General features: G+C 43.3%; 1 protein-coding gene across 1 annotated transcript in view; it reads left to right on the forward strand.

The window, feature by feature from the left end:
* The window catches only part of SLC2A9 (solute carrier family 2 member 9), a 162,948-nt gene extending 141,204 nt beyond the window's left edge, over positions 1-21,744 (forward strand). The window contains exon 12 of the mRNA XM_065404795.1: positions 21,470-21,744. Coding sequence (XP_065260867.1) covers positions 21,470-21,727 — 258 coding nt within the window. The 3' untranslated portion in view covers positions 21,728-21,744. The remainder of the gene's footprint in view (positions 1-21,469) is intronic.
* The last annotated feature ends 377 nt before the right edge of the window (positions 21,745-22,121 follow it).

The raw sequence follows: 22,121 nt of genomic DNA on the forward strand, positions 1-22,121 counted from the left end.
ATCAGATATTTTCTTATTTGTTGTAAATATGTCTTTTTAATGAATTGAATCTTTCGTTTTGTTCGTGAATTCTTCATGAACAGATTGATTTTTGTTCATTTATTTGTAATTGTTTGAAAAGTTTATACAAACAAATTTCAACCGATGTGCTGTTTGCAAATTCTTTGTATAAACTGCTCATAATTCACAATTACTAATTCTGTTCCTTGATTGGATGAATGAAATTTTAAACAGGAGAATAATGAATAACATATAGCAAATACTCTTGCCTGCCTGTGGATAGCCTCATCCACCTGAGATATAGGTGTTCATATAGAGACCATCCATTCCCCAAACATTCATGGGAACAAAAATTCATTCATGTGAGTATTTGTGAATACAAAGGGACAGACTTTAAATGACTGATTGAAATGCTGTTTTGCAGTGTTCACCCAGCTCCACCCACTCCTCTGAATTTCCATATCACTCCATTATGCTGATAAGTAACTGTCCTGTAGTGTAATTCTTTTAATTTAATCGTAGAAGTATTGCAAATATTTGCTCAAGGGAAGCTCAGAATTGAATCTGGCAAAATAGAACACACATGGAATAGCTATTTTAATGTTCTCTTTTTACACAGCCTTATTAAGTGATTTCCTGTGCCATTTAACTAAAGGATTTGTGTGAGTTCAACCTAACCGTGGCCTTACAATTGACTATAAATTACCAGAATATTTATTGAATTGTGATCTGACTGCTATGTTCCTTAAAGCAGTCATCATGACATACTGATACTGCTTTTTTTGTTGTTGTTGTTGTTACTGATTTATGGATATGAATGCCATCCATAATGTCATGAAATATCTGTCCTGTTCTTTTGTGTTTAGGCCATGTCTACATTACACCCCAGTAGAGATGAAACTAAGCTGACAAAGAGTTCTTCTGCCAACATAGTAACACCACCTCTCTGAACTACGGTAGCTAGGCCAACCGAAGCACTTTTCAGCCGGCTTAGTTGCATCTATACTGGGGGTTCTGCCAGCAGAGCTACATCACTCAGGGGCTGTGAATGTTTCCCACTCCTAGACAACATAGCTATGCCAAAGCAACTTTGTGTAGTGTAAACCAGGCCTGAGTTCCTCCCATGCTGCTGAAAGAAAATGTTACTTGACCAGGTTTGATTCTATTTAAGCAAATCTGTGTATTTATAATACACGTTTCAAGGGCTCAGCCTAGCATTTGCCGTCGGATGATACCAGCTACTGAATACCTCATGTGAATTGAGGACACCTAGCACTGCATAGAATTGGGTCCTCTTTTCATAGCCAAAATTTCTACTAGCTATACTGGGAGTTTTGGTTGCATAAGGAAGGCAGGATCAGGCCCCAAATCATTGCTTAGTAGAACAGTATTATGTTAATACACGTTAAGCCCCAACCCAACGACAAGGTCTGCATAGGCAGACCCCTGCAACGGCTGGGTCTGACAGGAGGATCAGGGCCTTAGATTGTACGTTCTTCAGGACAAAGATCCTGTATACTGTATTTTATATATTTGCAAAGCACCATGTAAATGTAAAGAGCTACATAAATAGTACATATGAATGATTATCGGTCTGCCTCTCCAATTAAATTCATGTCTCTTTAGCAATTTAAGATGTTACACTGATGTATTCTTACTTTGTATTTCAGGTTGCTCTTTTAGATCATTTAAGTTAAATTAACGCTCACATTTTAAACCAACATTATGCTGTGAGATAGCTGAATTGGCAGTTTCACATAAATTTATTTTTGTAGGAGAGTGAGTACAGTACATTTAACTGTGGCAGTCATGAATAGAGTGACCAGACATCCTGTTTTTAATGGGACAGTCCCGTATTTAAGCCCTTCTGCAGGTGTCCTGACTTTTTTTTATTAAAACAAGCAAATTGTCCCATATTTTCTGTCTCTCGTGCTCTCCCCGCCCCCACCCGCCCCCAATCAGTACTGGCGGTTCCTGCTGCTGGCCGGATCACTGCTCGCCAGACGCCTGCCCACCATCGGTGAGTGGGGGGGAGGGGTCCAGTGGCTGACTCTGTGAGTAGGTGTGCATGCAAGGCTGGTGGCGGGGCGAAGTGGCAGCGCGCAGGGCCGGGCCGCTCCCCTGCTGGTCCATCCCCACTGTGTGCCAGCCCTCGGCCTGCACTAGCTGCATACTGCGAGCTGCGGCAGCCAGTGAGTGTGAGCAGGCTCCAGGCTTCAGCCAGTTACGTCTTCTCTCTGCTGCCCACCCACTGACCCTTTACGTGCTCCCCCTCTCGCTGTCCTCTCCCTGCTTTGCCCCTTCACATACACCTCCAGCCCTGCTGCTCCTCCATATCCCCCTCTCTCCCCAGAAGGCACGTCCTCCTCCCAGCACCATGCAGAGAAGCAGCCCTTGGTCGGAGCGCTCAGCTCACCAACAGCCTGGCTGGCAGGCTCCTTCCTTCCCCCACTGCCTCTGGCTGGGCTGGTGTCCTGGGAAACCCAAGACTTTCTGGCCCAGGGCACTTGCCAGAAGGAGCCAAGCCCTGTGCGTGCCAAAGCCTCGCGCAGCGCTGGCACAGGAAAGCCTCTTCGCCCCTCAGCTAAGCTCTAAAGTATGGGGGGGAAGTGATTTCCAGCCTGTTCCCACCCTGAACCTGCAGACTCCACAGCAGCCCCACAAAGCAGGGGCTTAGCACCCTCTCCCCCACCACCACCACCCTAGGTCCTGCCCCCAGGGACAGCGGGGCTGCTCCATCCCTTAGGTACCCTCCCCTGCTGAGCCACATCTCTGGCCAGGCTCCCCGCCGCTGAAGGCCCTGCAGTCAGGTTCCCATGGCCTTGGTGCACAATGCAACCTTAGCCCACGAAAGCTTATGCTCTAATAAATTTGTTAGTCTCTAAGGTGCCACAAGTACTCCTGTTATTAATGCAACCTTAGGGCCTAACCCCTTCCTGCTTGGGCTGTTGCTGGGGGACAGGAGGCAGCTGAGTTATGGCCAGCAGCAGCCTGGAGGTATTAGCTGCCTTTAGACACTGTGCAGGCAGGCAGGGACAAGCTGTTTCCAGCCATGAGGGCAGGGGGGAGGGAAGGGCTGAGCTCTGCAAAGACATAGGCCAGGTCATCTCTTCCCCGACTCCTCCTCCCCTGTGGCTGGAAGCAGCTCCTGTCCCTTCCCTCCCGCACAGGGCCGAAAGGCTGCTGTTGGCCACGTTCTAGTGTGAACCCTGGCAGGAATCTGAGGGGGGATGCGATCCCGCATGCCCCCCACTTCATTGCCTTGGGAAGACACGGTGCCAGGTACCAGGAAAGGTGGGCTCATCCCAAGGGTCCAGCCAGGCATGGAGGGCGGAGAGCACCCACCAGGCAGGGAGGGTAAGATCGGTCGGTCACCCCCCCCCGTGAGAGATGGGTATGAGGGGGGTGTAACCTCTCCCGGGGGGGGGGGGGGGTGTCACCCCTCCCCATATGGACCCTAAAGCCTTAAAGACAAGAAGGTAAATAAAAAGAAGCCAGCTATGCAGTATTGATTTTTAATGGGGGCTCAGTCAACTTGATGTTAATTTGAATGTTTGTATTGCATAGTTCTGATTGATTGCTGTCAACTTTGCTTTAATATGAGTAATTTTACCAGGTGTCCTGTATTCAGCATAGGGAAATATGGTCATCCTAGTCAGGGGGTACACACAACAACACAGAACTCTTCACCGTGTGCCTTCAGTGAGGACTCAGATCAGTGTAATTGAATCTGGGATTTTAGTGTGGCTGTGCTAATTTATACTTGTTTCTTTGCCTAAGTAACATTACAAACAGTGGTGAGCTGTAGAGAAAAGCAAGAGAACTAACCACTTTTGTCCTGGGGTTTTCCAGTATTATTGTGTGTTCTGTGCCTGTTTTCAAAAAGATGATTGCTCTATATTACCTCTGTTTAATCACGACTCTGCCATAATGTGTGAGTCAAAATGCAGAGTAATGGAGGAAGACAGGGATTGAGTACAATGATGCCCCTTGGTGTGGTGGACCTACACAGCAATTCCTTAGGTGGCAATGGTACCCCCTTCAATCTAACTAAGTGGCACCATTTAACTCTTAAAATACTGATAATGGTTCCCTTCCAGCTCTTACTCTCCCCCCCCCCCCGTTAAACAAGATGTCCACCCCTGCAGAGACCAGTTGCCACTTTGCCACCCCCACCCCCCAGCTTCTCCACTGTCTCACCTGCAAGTTTCCATGTCAATTCATCTTCACACGTGCCTCCTCACATAACCTGTTCCCCTCCTGCCTGAGCATCAGGCAGGAGTAGCCTGTTAGGTGCAGACCTGGAGATGGAGGAAGGGGATTCCTGAAGCAGGGAGGCAAGACAGAACTCCTCAGTCAGACAAGTCCTAAGTCATAGGCTGGAACCTAGCCTGAGAATATCACACAGTAACTGTGCTTTACCATGGAAAGTAAATGGACAAACTGATAGTTTAGATAATGATATATATCCTTTCTAATACACTCAGGAAGAATGAGCTTTGAGCTTTTTGCTATAAGTTCATAGGAAATTGGTGGACCAAAAGTGAAGTAATTAGTTTGGGCCAGGTAGTGAGTGGGAGGAGCCTTCCTTCCACCTTTCAGGGTCTGTGTACAGCCCTATCCTCAGTGATGGCCGTGATTCCCCCACCCCCCTTTCTCTTCCCCTGGAGACTCCTACCATCCCAAAAGGGACAAGGAGGAGGCAGATACCTTGTTTCCCAGCACCATTCCTTGCAGCAAGGCCGAGGCAGTGGGGACAATAAGTTGCATGATATTTGTGTAGTGCTTTGAATACATAAAGACCTAGGTAAGCGCTCAGTCTGCAAGGTCTTGAAGGCTAAGATGTTTTGATTAAAAACAAAAATCAGTGGAGCTGAAATAACTGTCCTGCCGATACTGCTGTATTGGTCGGAATGCTGGAGTATGAGAAATGTGGTACGTGTTGTTTTCTTTGTCCAATTTTAAGAATGATGTTCACTGCAGTGTCTTTTTTTTAAAAATCTGCTTCGTTCATCATAGTCCAGATGGATCTGTGCACAGTAAGAACTGTCTGTGCCAGGAAGTGCTGCTCATTCTGTTCTGCCGGCCTGTGCAATGAGGCTTGATATGTGTTTCATTTTCTCCTGTTTCCCTTTTTGGCCCATGTGTGTCTTCATTTCTCCTGGTGAAGTGGCACTTCCACATTATACATTTCATTAGCACCCTGCATGCACCTCCATATTTTTTCTGCCTCATTTTTCTACACTCGAGATTCCTCTTTTTAGTTCCTGAGATTCATTTACCCAGTAGGGTTCCTTTTGATTATTTCCACAAATGTATAATGATACATTTTTAATTTTTTTAATTATACTGTACAATTTGAATAATGGGGAGTACTGACAAAAAAGTGAGTATCGAGGCTTCCCTACCCATTGGTATTATCTTAATCAAGTTATAAAAGAATAAAATAAGTGTATTTGGTGTTTTAAAATAGTTATGTCTGTAGTTAGAGAAATGACAAAATCTTTTACCAAAGTAATCAGCATTTCTTTTCACTTTCTTATGTGAAGGTTAGACAAGGAAAAGCTCATTGGGGCTATTCTGCTACACGTATAGAATAAAACACTGCATCATGTATTAAGGGGGAAATATAAAATGAATGGGAGTTAGGCATTTAACTGCAATTTATGCCTTTCAGAATCTCCTCCCCATTCCTCCTGGAATACTGTATATAGGTCTCGTATCCACATTTTTTAAAGGCTATTGAAAATTGGAGAGGGTACAGAAAAGAGCCACAAAATGCCTTACCCTGGAGAAATTGCCTTATCATGAGACTTAAAGAGCTTAGTTTGTTTAATTTATCAAAAAGAAAACTGAGAGATGACTGGGGAGAAAATACAGGCTACTAGTGGGCTATTTAGTCTAGTGCAGAAAGGCACAACAAGAACCAATGGTTGGAACGTGAGGCCAGAAAAATTCAAATTAGAAATTAGGCAAAATGTTTAGCAGTGAGGATGATTAACCACTGGAACGTAGTAAATTCTCCATCTCATGATGTCTTCAACTCAAGACTGGGTGACTTTCTTACTATCTGTTTTAAACCTCCTGCACCTACTGCTTTAAAGTAGAATGCAAGGAGTTCATATGGGGTTTCTTCACCAATGCATTCATCTCAATTGGTTGTTGATTCTGAAACATGTTGTCACAAATTTAAATGTCATCATGAGTAAATATTTCACTGCTGATCATTTTAGTAGAAACATCCAATCAGTGTGCTTATCAGATCTCATCACATATCCTCTCATGTGCCAGAAACTCCAATTCATCCCTAGTCAATTATCATAACCTCTAAGTTGCCCTCATGGCAATTTCTAAAATGCAGATATACAATGTCAAAATCTGTGACATTGAAAACTGCAAATTTAGGGAGCAGAGTAAACTAAAATCCATTGATGGTGCTATTCACTTTCATATTTAATTCAGTAAATTCAGGAACTGATGCAGAATGTCTAATATATTCCACTGGATTTTTCAGAAAACAAAGGGCCTTGCTACAGAATTTAATCAGAAAAATAAGAATGAAAATTGGGACTTGATTAAGAATACCCAAAACCCACAATCAAGGAAGAAGGTCATATTGGTTAAAAGTCTAACTTGGTTTAGAGGGGAGGTAAAGGGAGCTTATTTTTTATATATATATATATATATATATAAACAAAAGAAAGGTAGATAGTAATGAATATAAAAACCAGAAGCTAGGAATTGTAGAAAATCGATAAGGGAAGCAAAGGGACAGGAGGAGATAAATCTCAAAATGTAATTGTAAATAGGGAATCATGTTTCTAGTTGGGTCCCATGGGGATCGGTTCTTGGCCTATCTTATTTAACATTTGTATCAATGACTTGGATGAAAACTTTATCAGTAATAATTTTAAATTTTCAGGTGACACTAAAATTTGGGGACTGGTAAGTAATGAAGAGGGCAGGTTACTGATACAGAGCAATCTGGATCTGTTGGTAAGCTGGATTCAAGCAAGCAATAGACATTTTTAATATGGCTAATTGTAAATGTATGCCTGTAGGAATGAAGATCATACTTTCAGGATGGGGGACTTTGTGGGAAGCAAAAGAAAAAGACTTGGGGGTTGTGATGAATAATCAGAGGAACATAAGCTTCCAGTGTGACACTCTGGCTAAAAGAGCTAATGTGATTCTGGGAATGTATAAACTGGGGAATCTGAAGTAGGAGTAGAGAGGTTATTTTACAGCTGTATTTGGCACTCGTACAACTACGTCTGGATACTGTGTCCAGTTCCGGTGTCCGCAATTCAAGAAGGCTGTTGATAAATTGGAGAGGATTCAGAGACGAGCCACAAGAATGATTAAGGATTAGAAAGCATGCCTTATAATTAAGGTTACATTTTAGTCATGGGTATTTTTAGTAAAATGGACAGATCACAGGCAGTAAACAAAAATTCACGACCTGTGACCTGTCCATTACTTGTACTATATACTCCTAACTAAAACTTGGGCTGGGGGTGCTGGGGAGGGTGGCCTGAGACCATGCTGGGAGGGGGGGTGGACAGGCAGCGGCACGCAATCCTAGACCCCTGCTGGGGGTGGGGCAGGTAGCGGCGCGTGGCCCAGGACCTCCGCTGGTGGTGGGGGCGGGCTGGCTAGTGGCAGCCCAGGACCCCCACTGGGGGGGGGGGGGGGAGAATGTGGCGGCATGCGACCTGGGACTCCTGCTGGTGTTGGGGCCGGGCAGCAGCCCGGGACCCAAGTTCATGCCAGGGGAGGAGGGTTGCCGGGGCTGGTAGGCTCCCTACCTGGCTCTGTGCATTTTCTCAGAAGCTGCCGGCATGTCCCTGCAACTCCAAGCGCTGCCCCCATCATGAGCACCTGCTCTGCAGCTCCCATTGGCCAGGAACCACAGCCAATGGGAGCTGCAAGGTGGTGCCTGCATGCAGAGGCAGCACACAAAGCCCCCTGACCCCTCCTCCTAGGAGGAGCTGCAGGGACATGCCAGCCGCTTCCGGGGAGCCCCCCTCAAGGTAAACACCGTCCCGCACCCCAGCCCTGAGCCCCCTCTCACACCCAAGCCGCTGCTGGCCCAGGGGCTGCCCGCCACACTGGCCGATGCAAAATTCACGGAAAGTCACGGAATCTGTGACTTCCGTGACCTCTAACAGACACGCAGCCTTACTTATATAGTAATGATAGACTCAATAAGCTCATTCTATTTAGCTTAAAAGGAGAAGGTTAAGGGCTACCTTGATCAGTTTATCAGTACCTACATGGGGAACAAATATTTGATAATGGTCTCTTCAGTTTAGCAGAGAAAGGTATAACGTATTCCAATGGCTGGAAATTTAAGCTAGACAAAATCAGACTAGAAATAAGTTGTAGATTTTTAACAGTGAGAATAATTAACCATTGAAACAATTTACCAAGGGTCATTATAGAGTCTCCATCACTGGCCATTTTAAAATCCAGACTGGATGTTTTTCTAAGAGTTGCTCTTGGAATCATAGCGGGAAAGTTCTAAGGCCTATGTTATACAAGAGGTCAGATTATATGATCAGAGTGGTCTGTTTTGGCCTTGGAATCTGTGAATTTAAATATCAGAGTACATGGGGTCTTGATTAAATGTCATTAATTTTGCCCCTGTAAATTAACAGCAGATTAAGAAAATGAAGAGAAGGCAACAGTCCCCAGGTAAAATTCCCCAAACAAGTAATGGGGTAATCAGATAATTATGAAACACTGCTGCTATTCTAGAGATGGCAGATCAGGTACAAATAAAAAAAATACTAAATACATCTCAGTTTGGTTTTGGATTACATTTCCATAGAGAATAATCTCAAAAAGGCTCACAATGCAGTTAAAAAACATCAGGTCAACATCACAGAGCAAGATAATTAAAGTTTCTTTTTCCAAATGAGAAGATTTTAAAAGGCCTGTGTCAAGGTTCCTTCCCCACTCTGAACTTTAGGGTACAGAGGTGGGGACCTGCATGAAAACCTCTAAGCTTAACTACCAGCTTAGATTTGCTTTTGCTGCCACCACCCAAATGATTTAGGAGTTATTTGGGAAACTCTGTCTTCCCCCCCAAAACCTTTCCCTCCCTGGGTAGCCTTGAGAGACTCCTCCACCAATTCCCTGGTGAATACCGACCCAATCCCCTTGGATCTTAAAACAAGGAAAAATCAATCAGGTTCTTAAAAAGAAGGCTTTTAATTAAAGAAAGAAAGGTAAAAATCATCTCTGTAAAATCAGGATGGAAAATAACTTTACAGGGTAATCAGATTCAAAGAGCCCAGAGGAACCCCCTCTATCCTTAGGTTCAAAGTTACAGCAAACAGAGGTAAACACTCTAGCAAAAGGAACATTTACAAGTTGAGAAAACAAAGATAAACCTAACACGCCTTGCCTGGCTGTTACTTACATGTTTGAAATATGAGAGACTTGTTCAGAAGATTTGGAGAGCCTGGATTGATGTCTGGTCCCTCTTAGTCCCAAGAGCGAACAACCCCCAAAACAAAGAGCACAAACAAAAGCCTTCCCCCCACCAAGATTTGAAAGTATCTTGTCCCCTTATTGGTCCTTTGGGTCAGGTGTCAGCCAGGTTACCTGAGCTTCTTAACCCTTTACAGGTAAAAGGATTTTGGTGTCTCTGGCAAGGAGGGATTTTATAGTATTGTACACAAGAGGGCTGTTACCCTTCCCATTATAGTTATGACTGTTTCAAAAGCTCAAGTTTCTTCAACACCTCTCCAAGGTGAATTCATTCACTTATTCTCCTGTCTGTTTCTGAGAATACCTGCTGCCAAGTGGTAGTTTTATCCTCTTTACAATTATCACACCACCACTTAGCAACTGAGCCCTACAGCAAGATGGACTGAATAAGGAATCAATTGACACATTATTAAATGATCCAGCAAGGGACTGTACTCAACTAATTCCACATTTTTCCAGGCTATGCTACTTACAGAATGTAACCTATTAATCTAAACAGGTGTAGATTTTCCTCTTTTTAACAGCTTTTGAAAGCTTTAAGTTAAAAAAAAAAATCTTTCAGCACATACAAGAATCATAGGAACGTTTAGTTTAATACTAGATCTTTTTTCAACTCATTTAACTTTTCTTGATTTGAAAATGAGCTCTCTAATACTTGCTCCATGTGGGTGGATGCTGCAATTTGAAAGAACTGATTTTTGATAATGGCAAAAATCAATACTCAGCGTCTTTCAGCATTTGATTGGGTGGGGGAAAGGTAATGCCTATACTTTCTATCTGTGCACACACTAATAACCCTACACAGGCTTGGAACACTTTTGTCTCTCTTATCCTGTTGAGAAGGTACACTGCATTTTCATCCAAACGCATATAAATTACACAGCTGCAAATCAGCATCTAATTCTTGTTTCGCCACTTAGCACATCTTGGACTTAATCCTGGGAGGTATTTGAGTGCGCTCAACTGCTGTTCACTTCAATTGAAGATCGGGGCAGTCAGAATGTGCCCCTTAATACCCACCCTGCCTATATGATGAACAGAGTCCCCTAGTTTTCCATTTTTCTGCTCTTAGTCAGATCTTAGTCAGTTGCAGAAAATATAGAGGAAAACAGATCATCTTCAGACTTCCAGAAACAAGCAATAGGGCTGGTTGAAAATTTTGAGCAAATAAAATTTTTCACCTTAAAGTGTCTTCTTTTCTCAAAATTTTAAACCTGAAAAATTAATTTTTTGGTTTTGTTGTTTTGGGTTTTTCAGCCAGAATGTTTGGTTTTGGGGGAAGGAGGAGGTTTGATTTTCTGCAACTGGAGAGAACATTTTTTACAAGAACTCAATTTTTTCAACACATTGTGATGAATATACTTAAGCCAGTATCTGCTTTAAATGTTTAAAATAATTACATCAAATGAAGATAGATTTTCCTTTTTTCCCCCAATTTTTTTTTTCAATAAGTAGAATGTACATAAGGTGGTCTTCTGTGCCACTCCCTCCTATTGTTAAACCTGCTCCACTCCTACAAACCTTTTTTCAGGCATGTAAACTTTATTGACATCAATCAGTGATAGTATTCATGTGAATAAAAAGCTATAGGGTAAGATGTATGAGGCCAAATCCAGAGCAGTGCTGAGTATCTGTGATTCTCATTGAAATCAAGGAGGCAAACTGAGGCTCATGCTCATTTTTTACTCACGCAAATTCCCACTGAAGTCTAACTGAGCAAAAGATCTTGGGATTTGACTCCTAAATAATTGCAGCTAAACAGCACTTCCCTGGATATGGGGCCATATCTAGCAAGGAGCCAGTGATACAAATACAATACAAGGAAGGGAGATTACAGACATCAGGGAAATTAAATTACAGAGGTGGGATTCATTCCTATAAACACCACAAATGCACATACAAATAAGAGGAGAATATAGGTAATTTCAACAGGATAAAGACCCAGCCCATTATCCTTTGTCTGATCTATCAACATCTTTCCTGTAGCAGCCATCTACTCATACTTTATCTATATATTATCTTATCTTTTGCTTCACATAACAGTCACATAAGATTTGCCATGATTTTCCAGGCCTAATGAATGCATTGGTCCATCAAGACCAGTATCCTCCCTCTGGCACCAATGACGGGGCAGCTTGTGATGGTAGGAAGCAGGGCTCAACAGCTCATTTCCACTTTGTTTTATATTCCTCATGCTCATGGTTCAAGGTTTCAGCCAGCCAGTGGCCGGGGTCACAAAGAGATTTTATTTTTCACCAATTTATTCTGGGAGGGGTGGGGTTTTTTTAATCTCCTGCCTCTGAAATATCAGAGATGGCCACGGCTGCAGTTGGGACATTGTGGGTCAGGGCTCTGAGGTGGCAACAAGCATTCTCTCTCTCAGGTGCTTGCCTGGCTGGTTCTTGCTCACATGCTCAGGGTCTAACTGATCACCAGATGTGGGGTCGGGAAGGAATTTCCCCCCAGCTCAGATTGGCAGTGGCTGGGGTGGCAGGGCAGTTGCCTTCCTCTGCAGCATATGGGTGTGTGGAAATTGCCAGGATTATCTGGGTATATCTCAATTTCCCTACCATTAGGGAAATGCACTAGTGTACCTCAGTCCCACCTATTTTCTGCCTGTGGCAGATAATAGTCTAATCTCCTGTGGACTGAAATACTGTGGTCTAATTTTGGTTGTTGGATTTAGTGTGCAGGTGCTGGGTAATGTTGGTGCCTTGTGATATACAGGAGGTCAGACTAAATCTAGTTGTCCCTTATGGCCTTACTATGTGACACAAAGAATAGCACAGACATGTAGGGAAAAAATCAAAGTCTAAGGCACCTAGCAAGGAACATAAAAGGCAATAAGAAGAGGCTCTATAAAAAGGAGGAGGAGGAAAGTGTAGGTCCTCTATTTAATGGGGAGGGAGAGCTAAAAACAGATTACATCAAGAAGGTTGAGGCCAGTTGAGGTCCCAGAGGACTGGAGAAGGGCAAACACAGTACCTGTTTTTAAAAAGGGGAACAAAGAGGACCTGGGGAATCAAAGCTTAACTTTGATACCTGGAAAGATACTAGAACTAATTATTAAACAATCAATTTGTAAGTACTTAGCGGATAATGGGGAGGGAAGCTGTAGCCATGATATATCTTGATTTTTAGTAAGGCTTTTGATTCAGTCCCATGGGACATTTTCATACACAAACTAGGGAAATATTCTAGATGAAATAACTTTAAGGTGGGTGCAAAACTGATTAGAAAACCATCCTCAAAGAGTTATCAGTGGTTTGCGGACATATCTAGTAAGGTCCCACAGAGGTCAGTCCTTGGTTGGGTACATGTCTATATTTTCATTAATGACTTAGATAATGGTAATGGAGTGGAGAGTCCACTTATAAATTTGCAGATGAGGCCAAGCTGAGAGTGGTTGCTAGCACTTTGGAGGACAGCATTAGAATTCAAAATGATCTTGACAAATGGGAGAACTTATCTGAATTCAACAAGATGAAGTTCAATAAAGGCAATTACAAAGTACTACACTTAGGAAGGAAAAAATCAAATGCAAATTTACAAAATGGGGAATAACTGGCTAAGGCAGCAGTACTGCTGAAGGGGATGTGGGATTTATAGTAGATCACAAATTGAATATGAGTCAACAATGTGATGCAATTCTGAAATGAATTAAACAAAGTTAGGGCCAAGTCCTGACATCCCCACTGGGAGTTTTCCTACATAAAGATTTCAGAATTTGAACCCTGCTTTATACAATGGTGTATGCAAAATATATTCTGCCAAATGTTTTCCATGAAAGTGCAGAGTCTAGCAATGGTTTATCCTTGAGAGGAGTAGTGTAACTCCCTTTAATGGACTCAGTTCCCTCTTGATATACTATTATCATATGCTAAGTATAGCTTCTGGCAGTATCAGAGGAGCTTTTAATGGTTTTTGTTGTCATGATGTTTAAATAAGAATTTTTTTTTAATGCCAAGCTATTACATGAGACTTAAGAGATACATTATTACTCTCATATATCCCGTGTTTCATAAAGGATCAGCTAGTTTTAAAAAACCATTATGATTAAATGTAACCATAAGGATAGTACACTTCATTATTACTGCTGCAGAAATGCCAAATGTTTCCAGTCAGGGATCAAGGCGCCATTGTACTAGGCCTTGTGCAAACAAATAGTACAAAGCCAGTCTCTTCCCCAGAGAGCTCAGAATCTAGGATTTAAACAAGACACAACAGGTGAATAAACAAAGGCAGGCATAAAGGTGAGAGAACAAGGTAGCAGTAGCAAGAGGTGCATTTATATAAATTAGTCACAGGTATTTGGTTGCCAGCCTAATCAACGCAACACATTATTAGTTTGTAGGCACAATGGCAAAAGTATGTTTTATGGAGAGATTTAAAAGAGGATGGCAGGTGAGTAAATTATGTGATCCTTCGGAGTCTGAGCCGGCCTGTTCCTGAGTTACCTCTGAGACCCAGCCTGCTTAAACATGATGAATCATCCTTGAGCCAGAGAGTGTGATGAGTCATCAAAGGCAATTACCTGCAGGTCTTGGAATAGGCCCTATGCCATTCAACCAGGGTTCAACCAATCCACAGGCAAAGACCCATCCAGGTCATCCTGGCTCCTAAAAGAAGCAGCCTTTCCAATCTACTCCACATTACTACCTGGCTGGAAGTTCTCTCATTGCCAGTAGCTTCATCTCACTGCTCCAGCTGGCCCTTGTTCCTGTTCTAGTCATGCTGGTTTCCATGCTAGACAGCCCCTACTTCATTCTGCATCAGCCGGCCACCTGGTGCTGTGACAAATACAAAACTGCAACCTTATTAAACGATTCCAAATGCTGAAAACTCCAATTCAGAATTACAATTCTCAAGCTGACAGGATAACTTATGGAGACATTGTGAAGTTATTTTTCATAACTATTAAATCCATTTGTTTCTGTCTGTTCATAAGCTTGAAAGCCAGATCTGCTTCCCTACCAGAACATTTCCCCTCATTGCACGTGTACATGCTCTTATTATTGCTGGGGTTTTCAGGAGTACTGGGCTGCTGGGATTTAATTTATTTTTGGAGCGAAAATTGCTGATGCATTCAGGGGGCCTTATTCAGTATATCAGAGGATGTGCTTTCCAGCTTTCCTTGCATTACAGAAGTGAATAAAAGGGCAAAGCCAGATGATAAATTATCCATGGAAACATTGTGACTAGCCAAATTGGTAATTCAGCCACAATATTAAAAATGACATTGTAAGAAATCTCTTGTATTGGACTTAGCCTTCACCAGAGAGAGTCTTGTTTTGCATCAGTTGTGACACCCATTATTTAGGTGATGGTAACTGAATGGGACATGTAAAATAGTGTTAGGCATAGTACAAACACATGCCCCACGCCCCAAAGAGCTTGCATTCTAGAATGTAGATGTGGGGCAACAAATGAGGGAAGGACTATACTATAAGGTTGGGGAAAGTCAGGGTTTCATAAAGATTGTGTGAAATTCTCATCAGTTCTTGTACACTTAGTGAGCAATTGTAAATGTGTATGTGTGTGTATATATATACAAATGTTATAGATTCATAGATTCTAGGACTGGAAGGGACCTCGAGAGGTCATCGAGTCCAGTCCCCTGCCCGCATGGCAGGACCAAATACTGTCTAGACCATCCCTGATAGACATTTATCTTAAATATCTCCAGAGATGGAGATTCCACAACCTCCCTAGGCAATTTATTCCAGTGTTTAACCACCCTGACAGTTAGGAACTTTTTCCTAATGTCCAACCTAGACCTCCCTTGCTGCAGTTTAAGCCCATTGCTTCTTGTTCTATCCTTAGAGGCTAAGGTGAACAAGTGTTCTGCCTCCTCCTTATGACACCCTTTTAGATACCTGAAAACTGCTATCATGTCCCCTCTCAGTCTTCTCTTTTCCAAACTAAACAAACCCAATTCTTTCAGTCTTCCTTCATAGGTCATGTTCTCAAGACCTTTAATCATTCTTGTTGCTCTTCTCTGGACCCTTTCCAATTTCTCCACATCTTTCTTGAAATGCGGTGCCCAAAACTGGACACAATACTCCAGCTGAGGCCTAACCAGAGCAGAGTAGAGCGGAAGAATGACTTCTCGTGTCTTGCTCACAATACACCTGTTAATACATCCCAGAATCATGTTTGCTTTTTTTGCAACAGCATCACACTGTTGACTCATATTTAGCTTGTGGTCCACTATAACCCCTAGATCCCTTTCTGCCGTACTCCTTCCTAGACAGTCTCTTCCCATTCTGTATGTGTGAAACTGATTTTTTCTTCCTAAGTGGAGCACTTTGCATTTGTCTTTGTTAAACTTCATCCTGTTTAACTCAGACCATTTCTCCAATTTGTCCAGATCATTTTGAATTATGACCCTGTCCTCCAAAGCAGTTGCAATCCCTCCCAGTTTGGTATCATCCGCAAACTTAATAAGCGTACTTTCTATGCCAATATCTAAGTCGTTAATGAAGATATTGAACAGAGCCGGTCCCAAAACAGACCCCTGCGGAACCCCACTCGTTATGCCTTTCCAGCAGGATTGGGAACCATTAATAACAACTCTCTGAGTACGGTTATCCAGCCAGTTATACACCCACCTTATAGTAGCCCCATCTAAATTGTATTTGCCTAGTTTATCGATAAGAATATCATGCGAGACTGTATCAAATGCCTTACTAAAGTCTAGGTATACCACATCCACAGCTTCTCCCTTATCCACAAGACTCGTTATCCTATCGAAGAAAGCTATCAGATTGGTTTGACATGATTTGTTCTTTACAAATCCATGCTGGCTGTTCCCTATCACCTTACCACCTTCCAAGTGTTTGCAGATGATTTTCTTAATTACTTGCTCCATTATCTTCCCTGGCACAGAAGTTAAACTAACTGGTCTGTAGTTTCCTGGGTTGTTTTTATTTCCCTTTTTATAGATGGGCACTATATTTGCCCTTTTCCAGTCTTCTGGAATCTCTCCCATCTCCCATGATTTTCCAAAGATAATAGCTAGAGGCTCAGATACCTCCTCTATTAGCTCCTTGAGTATTCTAGGATGCATTTCATCAGGCCCTGGTGACTTGCAGGCATCTAACTTTTCTAAGTGATTTTTAACTTGTTCTTTTTTTATTTTATCTGCTAAACCTACCCCCTTCCCATTAGCATTCACTATGTTAGGCATTCCTTCAGACTTCTCGGTGAAGACCGAAACAAAGAAGTCATTAAGCATCTCTGCCATTTCCAAGTTTCCTGGTACTGTTTCTCCCTCTTCACTAAGCAGTGGGCCTACCCTGTCTTTGGTCTTCCTCTTGCTTCTAATGTATTGATAAAAAGTCTTCTTGTTTCCCTTTATTCCCGTAGCTAGTTTGAGCTCATTTTGTGCCTTTGCCTTTCTAATCTTGCCCCTGCATTCCTGTGTTGTTTGCCTATATTCATCCTTTGTAATCTGTCCTAGTTTCCATTTTTTATATGACTCCTTTTTATTTTTTAGATCATGCAAGATCTCGTGGTTAAGCCAAGGTGGTCTTTTGCCACATTTTCTATCTTTCCTAACCAGCGGAATAGCTTGCTTTTGGGCCCTTAATAGTGTCCCTTTGAAAAACTGCCAACTCTCCTCAGTTGTTTTTCCCCTCAGTCTTGATTCCCATGGGACCTTACCTATCAGCTCTCTGAGTTTACCAAAATCTGCCTTCCTGAAATCCATTGTCTCTATTTTGCTGTTCTCCCTTCTACCCTTCCTTAGAATTGCAAACTCTATGATTTCATGATCACTTTCACCCAAGCTGCCTTCTACTTTCAAATTCTCAACGAGTTCCTCCCTATTTGTTAAAATCAAGTCTAGAACAGCTTCCCCCCTAGTAGCTTTTTCAACCTTCTGAAATAAAAAGTTGTCTGCAATGCAGTCCAAGAATTTGTTGGATAGTCTGTGCCCCGCTGTGTTATTTTCCCAACATATATCCGGATAGTTGAAGTCCCCCATCACCACCAAATCTTGGGCTTTGGATGATTTTGTTAGTCCAAGTGTGTACATTTTTAATATATAAGGCAACACCTCCTCCCTTTTTCCCCTGTCTATCCTTCCTGAGCAAGCTGTACCCATCCACACCAACATTCCAATCATGTGTATTATCCCACCAAGTTTCAGTGATGCCAACAATGTCATAGTTGTATTTATTTATTAGCACTTCCAGTTCTTCCTGCTTATTACCCATACTTCTCGCATTTGTATATAGGCATCTAAGATACTGGTTTGATCTTTTCTCCCAGTTTTGTCCTGACCCTCCTTTCTCTCTGCCAATATAGCCCACACTCCCTCTCGTTTCCGACCCATCTCCCAGGTCTCCATGTTCCCCACTTACCTGCGGGCTTTGCTCACCTGTCCCCGTCGAACCTAGTTTAAAGCCCTCCTCACTAGGTTAGCCAGTCTGTGTCCAAATAGGGTCTTTCCCCTCCTCGAAAGGTGAATGCCATCTCTGCCTAGCAGTCCTTCCTCAAATAGCATCCCGTGGTCTAGGAAGCCAAAGCCCTCCTGGCGACACCATCTTCGCAGCCAGGCATTCACCTCCAGGATGCATCTGTCTCTGCCCGGGCCCCTACCTTTGACAGGAAGAATCGAAGAGAATACCACCTGCGCTCCAAACTCCTTCACTCCCAGAGCCCTGTAGTCACTCTTGATCCGCTCAGTGTCACACCGCGCAGTATCATTTGTGCCCACATGGATGAGTAGCATGGGGTAGTAGTCAGAGAGCTGGATAATCCTCGACAATGCCTCCGTAACGTCTCGGATACGGGCTCCCGGCAGGCAGCATACCTCCCGAGATGAAATGTCAGGGCGACAGATGGGCGCCTCCGTCCCCCTCAGCAGAGAGTCTCCGACCACCACTACCCTACGTTTCCTATTCACAGTGGTGGCAGCAGACTTCCCAGCCTTAGGGGTACGAGGCTTCTCCTCCCTTACTGTAGGGGGTGATGCCTTCTTTCCTGTATCAAGAAGAGCATAACGGTTACCTATTACCACAGCGGGAGGGTTCGGAGCAGGGGTGGAGCACTGCCTGCTGCCAGAAGAAACCAGCTGCCAGTGTCCACCCTGAGCCATCTCCTCCTCCACCAGTGGTGTGACAGCTACCTCAGCTGTCTCCACATGGACACTGTCCAGGAATTGCTCGTGGATTCGGATGCTTCTCAACCTAGCCACCTCCTCCTGTAGCTCTCCCACCTGCTGCCTGAGAGTTTCCACCAGCAGGCACCTTTCACATTGGATGGTCCCCCCAGCCTGGATATCAGTAAGTGGAAATTGCAAGTTACAGTCTCTGCAAAACCACACCAGGATCTGGGTAGAAGCATCCATGCTCAGGCGCTCTGTCTGGCTACAGGCGCAGGTGGAGGAGACAGAAGCAGTGCTGGCACAGGTGTTGCGGGTCTTCCTAACCATCGTAAGCCTCCCTCTGTCAAACTCCCGTCTGCAGCCCCCTGTCCGCTGAAAGGGTTGTTTAAGCAAGAAGTTTAAAGTTTTAAGGGGAATAAAGGGAAAACAGATAGAACCGGCAAGGGACCCTCGCCCCTTCCCACTCCCCTTCCAAACTCCCTTGCGAAACTCCCTGTTAGCAGCCCCTGGTCGCAAAAGCTCCCTGGCCGCTTGTGCGCTGCTTTATAAAGCCCTGGCCTGTATGAATGCCCCGCCCACTGATTAAGGCTCAGCCAATTACCAGAGGCTTCTAGGTTTCAAACCTTCCTTTGAAGCTCACAGCTTCCAACTGCCAGCCACAGCACACGGTCCTTCAAACAACCAACCAAACAAACAGACTGACAAACTTAGCTCACTTCTTGTAGGCTTCACAGCAGAGATGAGTTTTTCAGCGGAATTTGAATGAGGAAAGGGTAGTGGCTTGGGCCCAGATACACAAATGAGACTTAGGCAAAGTGACACTGAGCTTCACAATGCTTAACTTTTAGGTGCGTAGAAGAATCACTGGAACCACACGGTGATCCATGAGCCTTAGTTAGGCTAGGCTTTCTATACAATGAATGGGGAGGAATAGATACCATATAATGTGATCCACAAAAGCCAGCAGGCTAGGCAGGGAGCTGCTCAAGGCAGCCAATGGGAGATGCTGAAAAGATGGGTGCATGCTAAGCCCCACCCCTCTGAAGGAGATAGGCACCTAAGACCAGGTTTGCAGAGAAGTCTCTCTCTCTCTCTGCCTGTGATCTGCAACCTGGAACCCCCTCCTGGAGTCACTTGGCTTAGGCATCTAAGTGAACTGTATTGAGAATGAGTAAGGCACCTGCCTCACTCCCCACAAAACAGCTGAAGGAGGTGCCCACCTTACAACTTTTAGTCTAGTGATTAGAGCACTCACCTGGGATGTGGAAGACTTTAATTCCACCTTCTCAGCAAAGGAGAAAGGTGAGAGCTCCCTGTTCAAATCCTCTCGGGAGAGTGTTCTAACTACTGAACTATGGGATATTCTGAGGTGGGGTTCCCTCTATTTCTCCTGTTGAAGCTGTTCTACGTGGCTAAATACATCACTAGGCCAGGGAGAGTGAGAATGACTCTGAAGTCTGGCAACTAGGGTATCAATCGGGGAGGTGGGAGATTGAGGAGCCAGTCCCCCTGCTCCAAGCAGTCTTTGTTTGTCTTCTATACAACTTGCCTTCTAGCAACCTCTGTCTTAGAAAAGTGTGTGTGTAAGTAATGTCTAGTTCCCCTTGTATTCTTTACTCATGACCGCATGTCAGATGTCATGGAAAATCTGCAAAGCTATTCTTTTATTAGGTCTGCATCCAATGCTTAGTTCTAAGTTTTGCCCTGCGAATAAAAACAAGTCAAAGATTTGTTCTGGGTACCATACACATCTGTTTTGAGTGTATGAAGTTACATAAAAACAGAGAAGGGAGATGTTTCAAAACTCCAGTTGATATCCTGGCCCCACTGAAGTCAATGGCAGTTTCAATGGGGCCAGAATGTCAGTCTGTGTTCCCAGTTTAAAGAAACTGTACCTTGCAATATTGTGACTCAAATACTACAGAACATTTTGAAAAATTGTGTTATAAAAACTTGGGTAATCTAACAAAGGTCATGTAACAGCCAGCAGTATAGTTATCTGTCATTTTGATAATATGCAAGTCCTACAATCTGGCTAGAGTTTTCATGATAAACTATTGATCACTTTTTTTTGTACAGTAGAGCATTTGCAGCAGTAAAATCTGAAGCATGTAAATTTGGATTGTATTTCAGATCAATGATCTTTGTTAATCCTTGTAATGAGGAAAGTAGATCTTATTGTAACATCTTTTCCTATATAATATACTCCTATAACTTTAGAAACGGGGGGGGGGGAGGGGAGAGAATCTGTTTGGCTTTATAATCTCAAAACTTTCATTTCCCTGAGGGCTGTGACAGATTCTTAATATTGTGCTAACCTAAGTACAATGGGGTGCTACTAAAAATATTTGTCAGCATTTTCAAACCTAGATGTTTAAACCCATATTTAGGCACCTAAGTAACTGGCCTGATTTTCAGAGGTGGTGAGCAACCTCAAGTCCCATTAAAGTCATGTGAGTGACTCCGCCATCACCTGCTTTAGAGTGCAATATGCCGGAGGAGCACCTTGATTGCAACCCTGTGATTCTCTGAGCTCCTGATCTAGCCCTTAAGTAAGGGCCCTGGAGAAGATTGGAGGAAGCTTTTTATACCCTCCCTTCCTGATGAAGTAACTGAAAAATTAGCATGTTTAAACTGGTAATGACTTGCTCTGCTGGTGTGCAATTAATGCTGCCTATTATTGTACTTTATAAAAAAATTGCTCCAGGTCTCCCAATATAAATGCAATTCACCCAGGCTGCTGTTCTGTATGTTTAATGTACTGTTTTTCAAACAAAATTCCCAAGCATTACTTTTATTCATAAGATTCTTGCCTCTCTAGTATCTGTAATGCTGGTTTTGTTTGTTTTCTGTTCACAGGCTGGACTGCAGACATTTTGTTTCCTGGTGTTTGCTGTCGTCTGTCTTGCTGGAGCTACTTACCTGTTTTTTGTCCTGCCCGAAACAAAAAATAAGACCATTAATGAAATCAGCCAGGCATTTGCCAAAAGGAATAAAGTGACTTTAGAAGGGCAGGAGATGAGCCAGTTTTCATCAGAAACTAAATCAAGTGAAGAACAAGAACATAACTTCTCTTCGACACTGGAGAATGGTGAAACTAAAAGCAGTATACTCTAAGAATTCAGTGTTCTTCGTATGGAAAAAAAAAACCCATATGCTCTGCTGATTTGGAAAGCATGTGATAATTCTAGCAGTTCCGTATTTGTGTTATTAATACCCCTGTGTATGTGGTTGTTTTTTGTTTTTGTTTTTTTTTTTTAAACTCAGGGGAATAAGGGCATAGGGTAAATCAGTGGCAGCTGGGAAGGTTCTGGGGGGAAGCTGATATATGAGAGACAGACACATCTGGTGGGAACAAAACCCAGAGTTTCCAGGAAACCTGTGGAGAGGATCATCAGGTGGCTGGAGGGGAATGGGATCAGGACTAGGAGAGGGACTCTGGATTAGCAATGGGAACTGGGTGGAGGGATCCTGAGCAAGGACTGGCTGATCAGCATGCAACTAAAAGTAG

This window comes from Emys orbicularis, chromosome 5 (assembly GCF_028017835.1).
Source record: "Emys orbicularis isolate rEmyOrb1 chromosome 5, rEmyOrb1.hap1, whole genome shotgun sequence".
Taxonomy (NCBI): Eukaryota; Metazoa; Chordata; order Testudines; family Emydidae; genus Emys; species Emys orbicularis.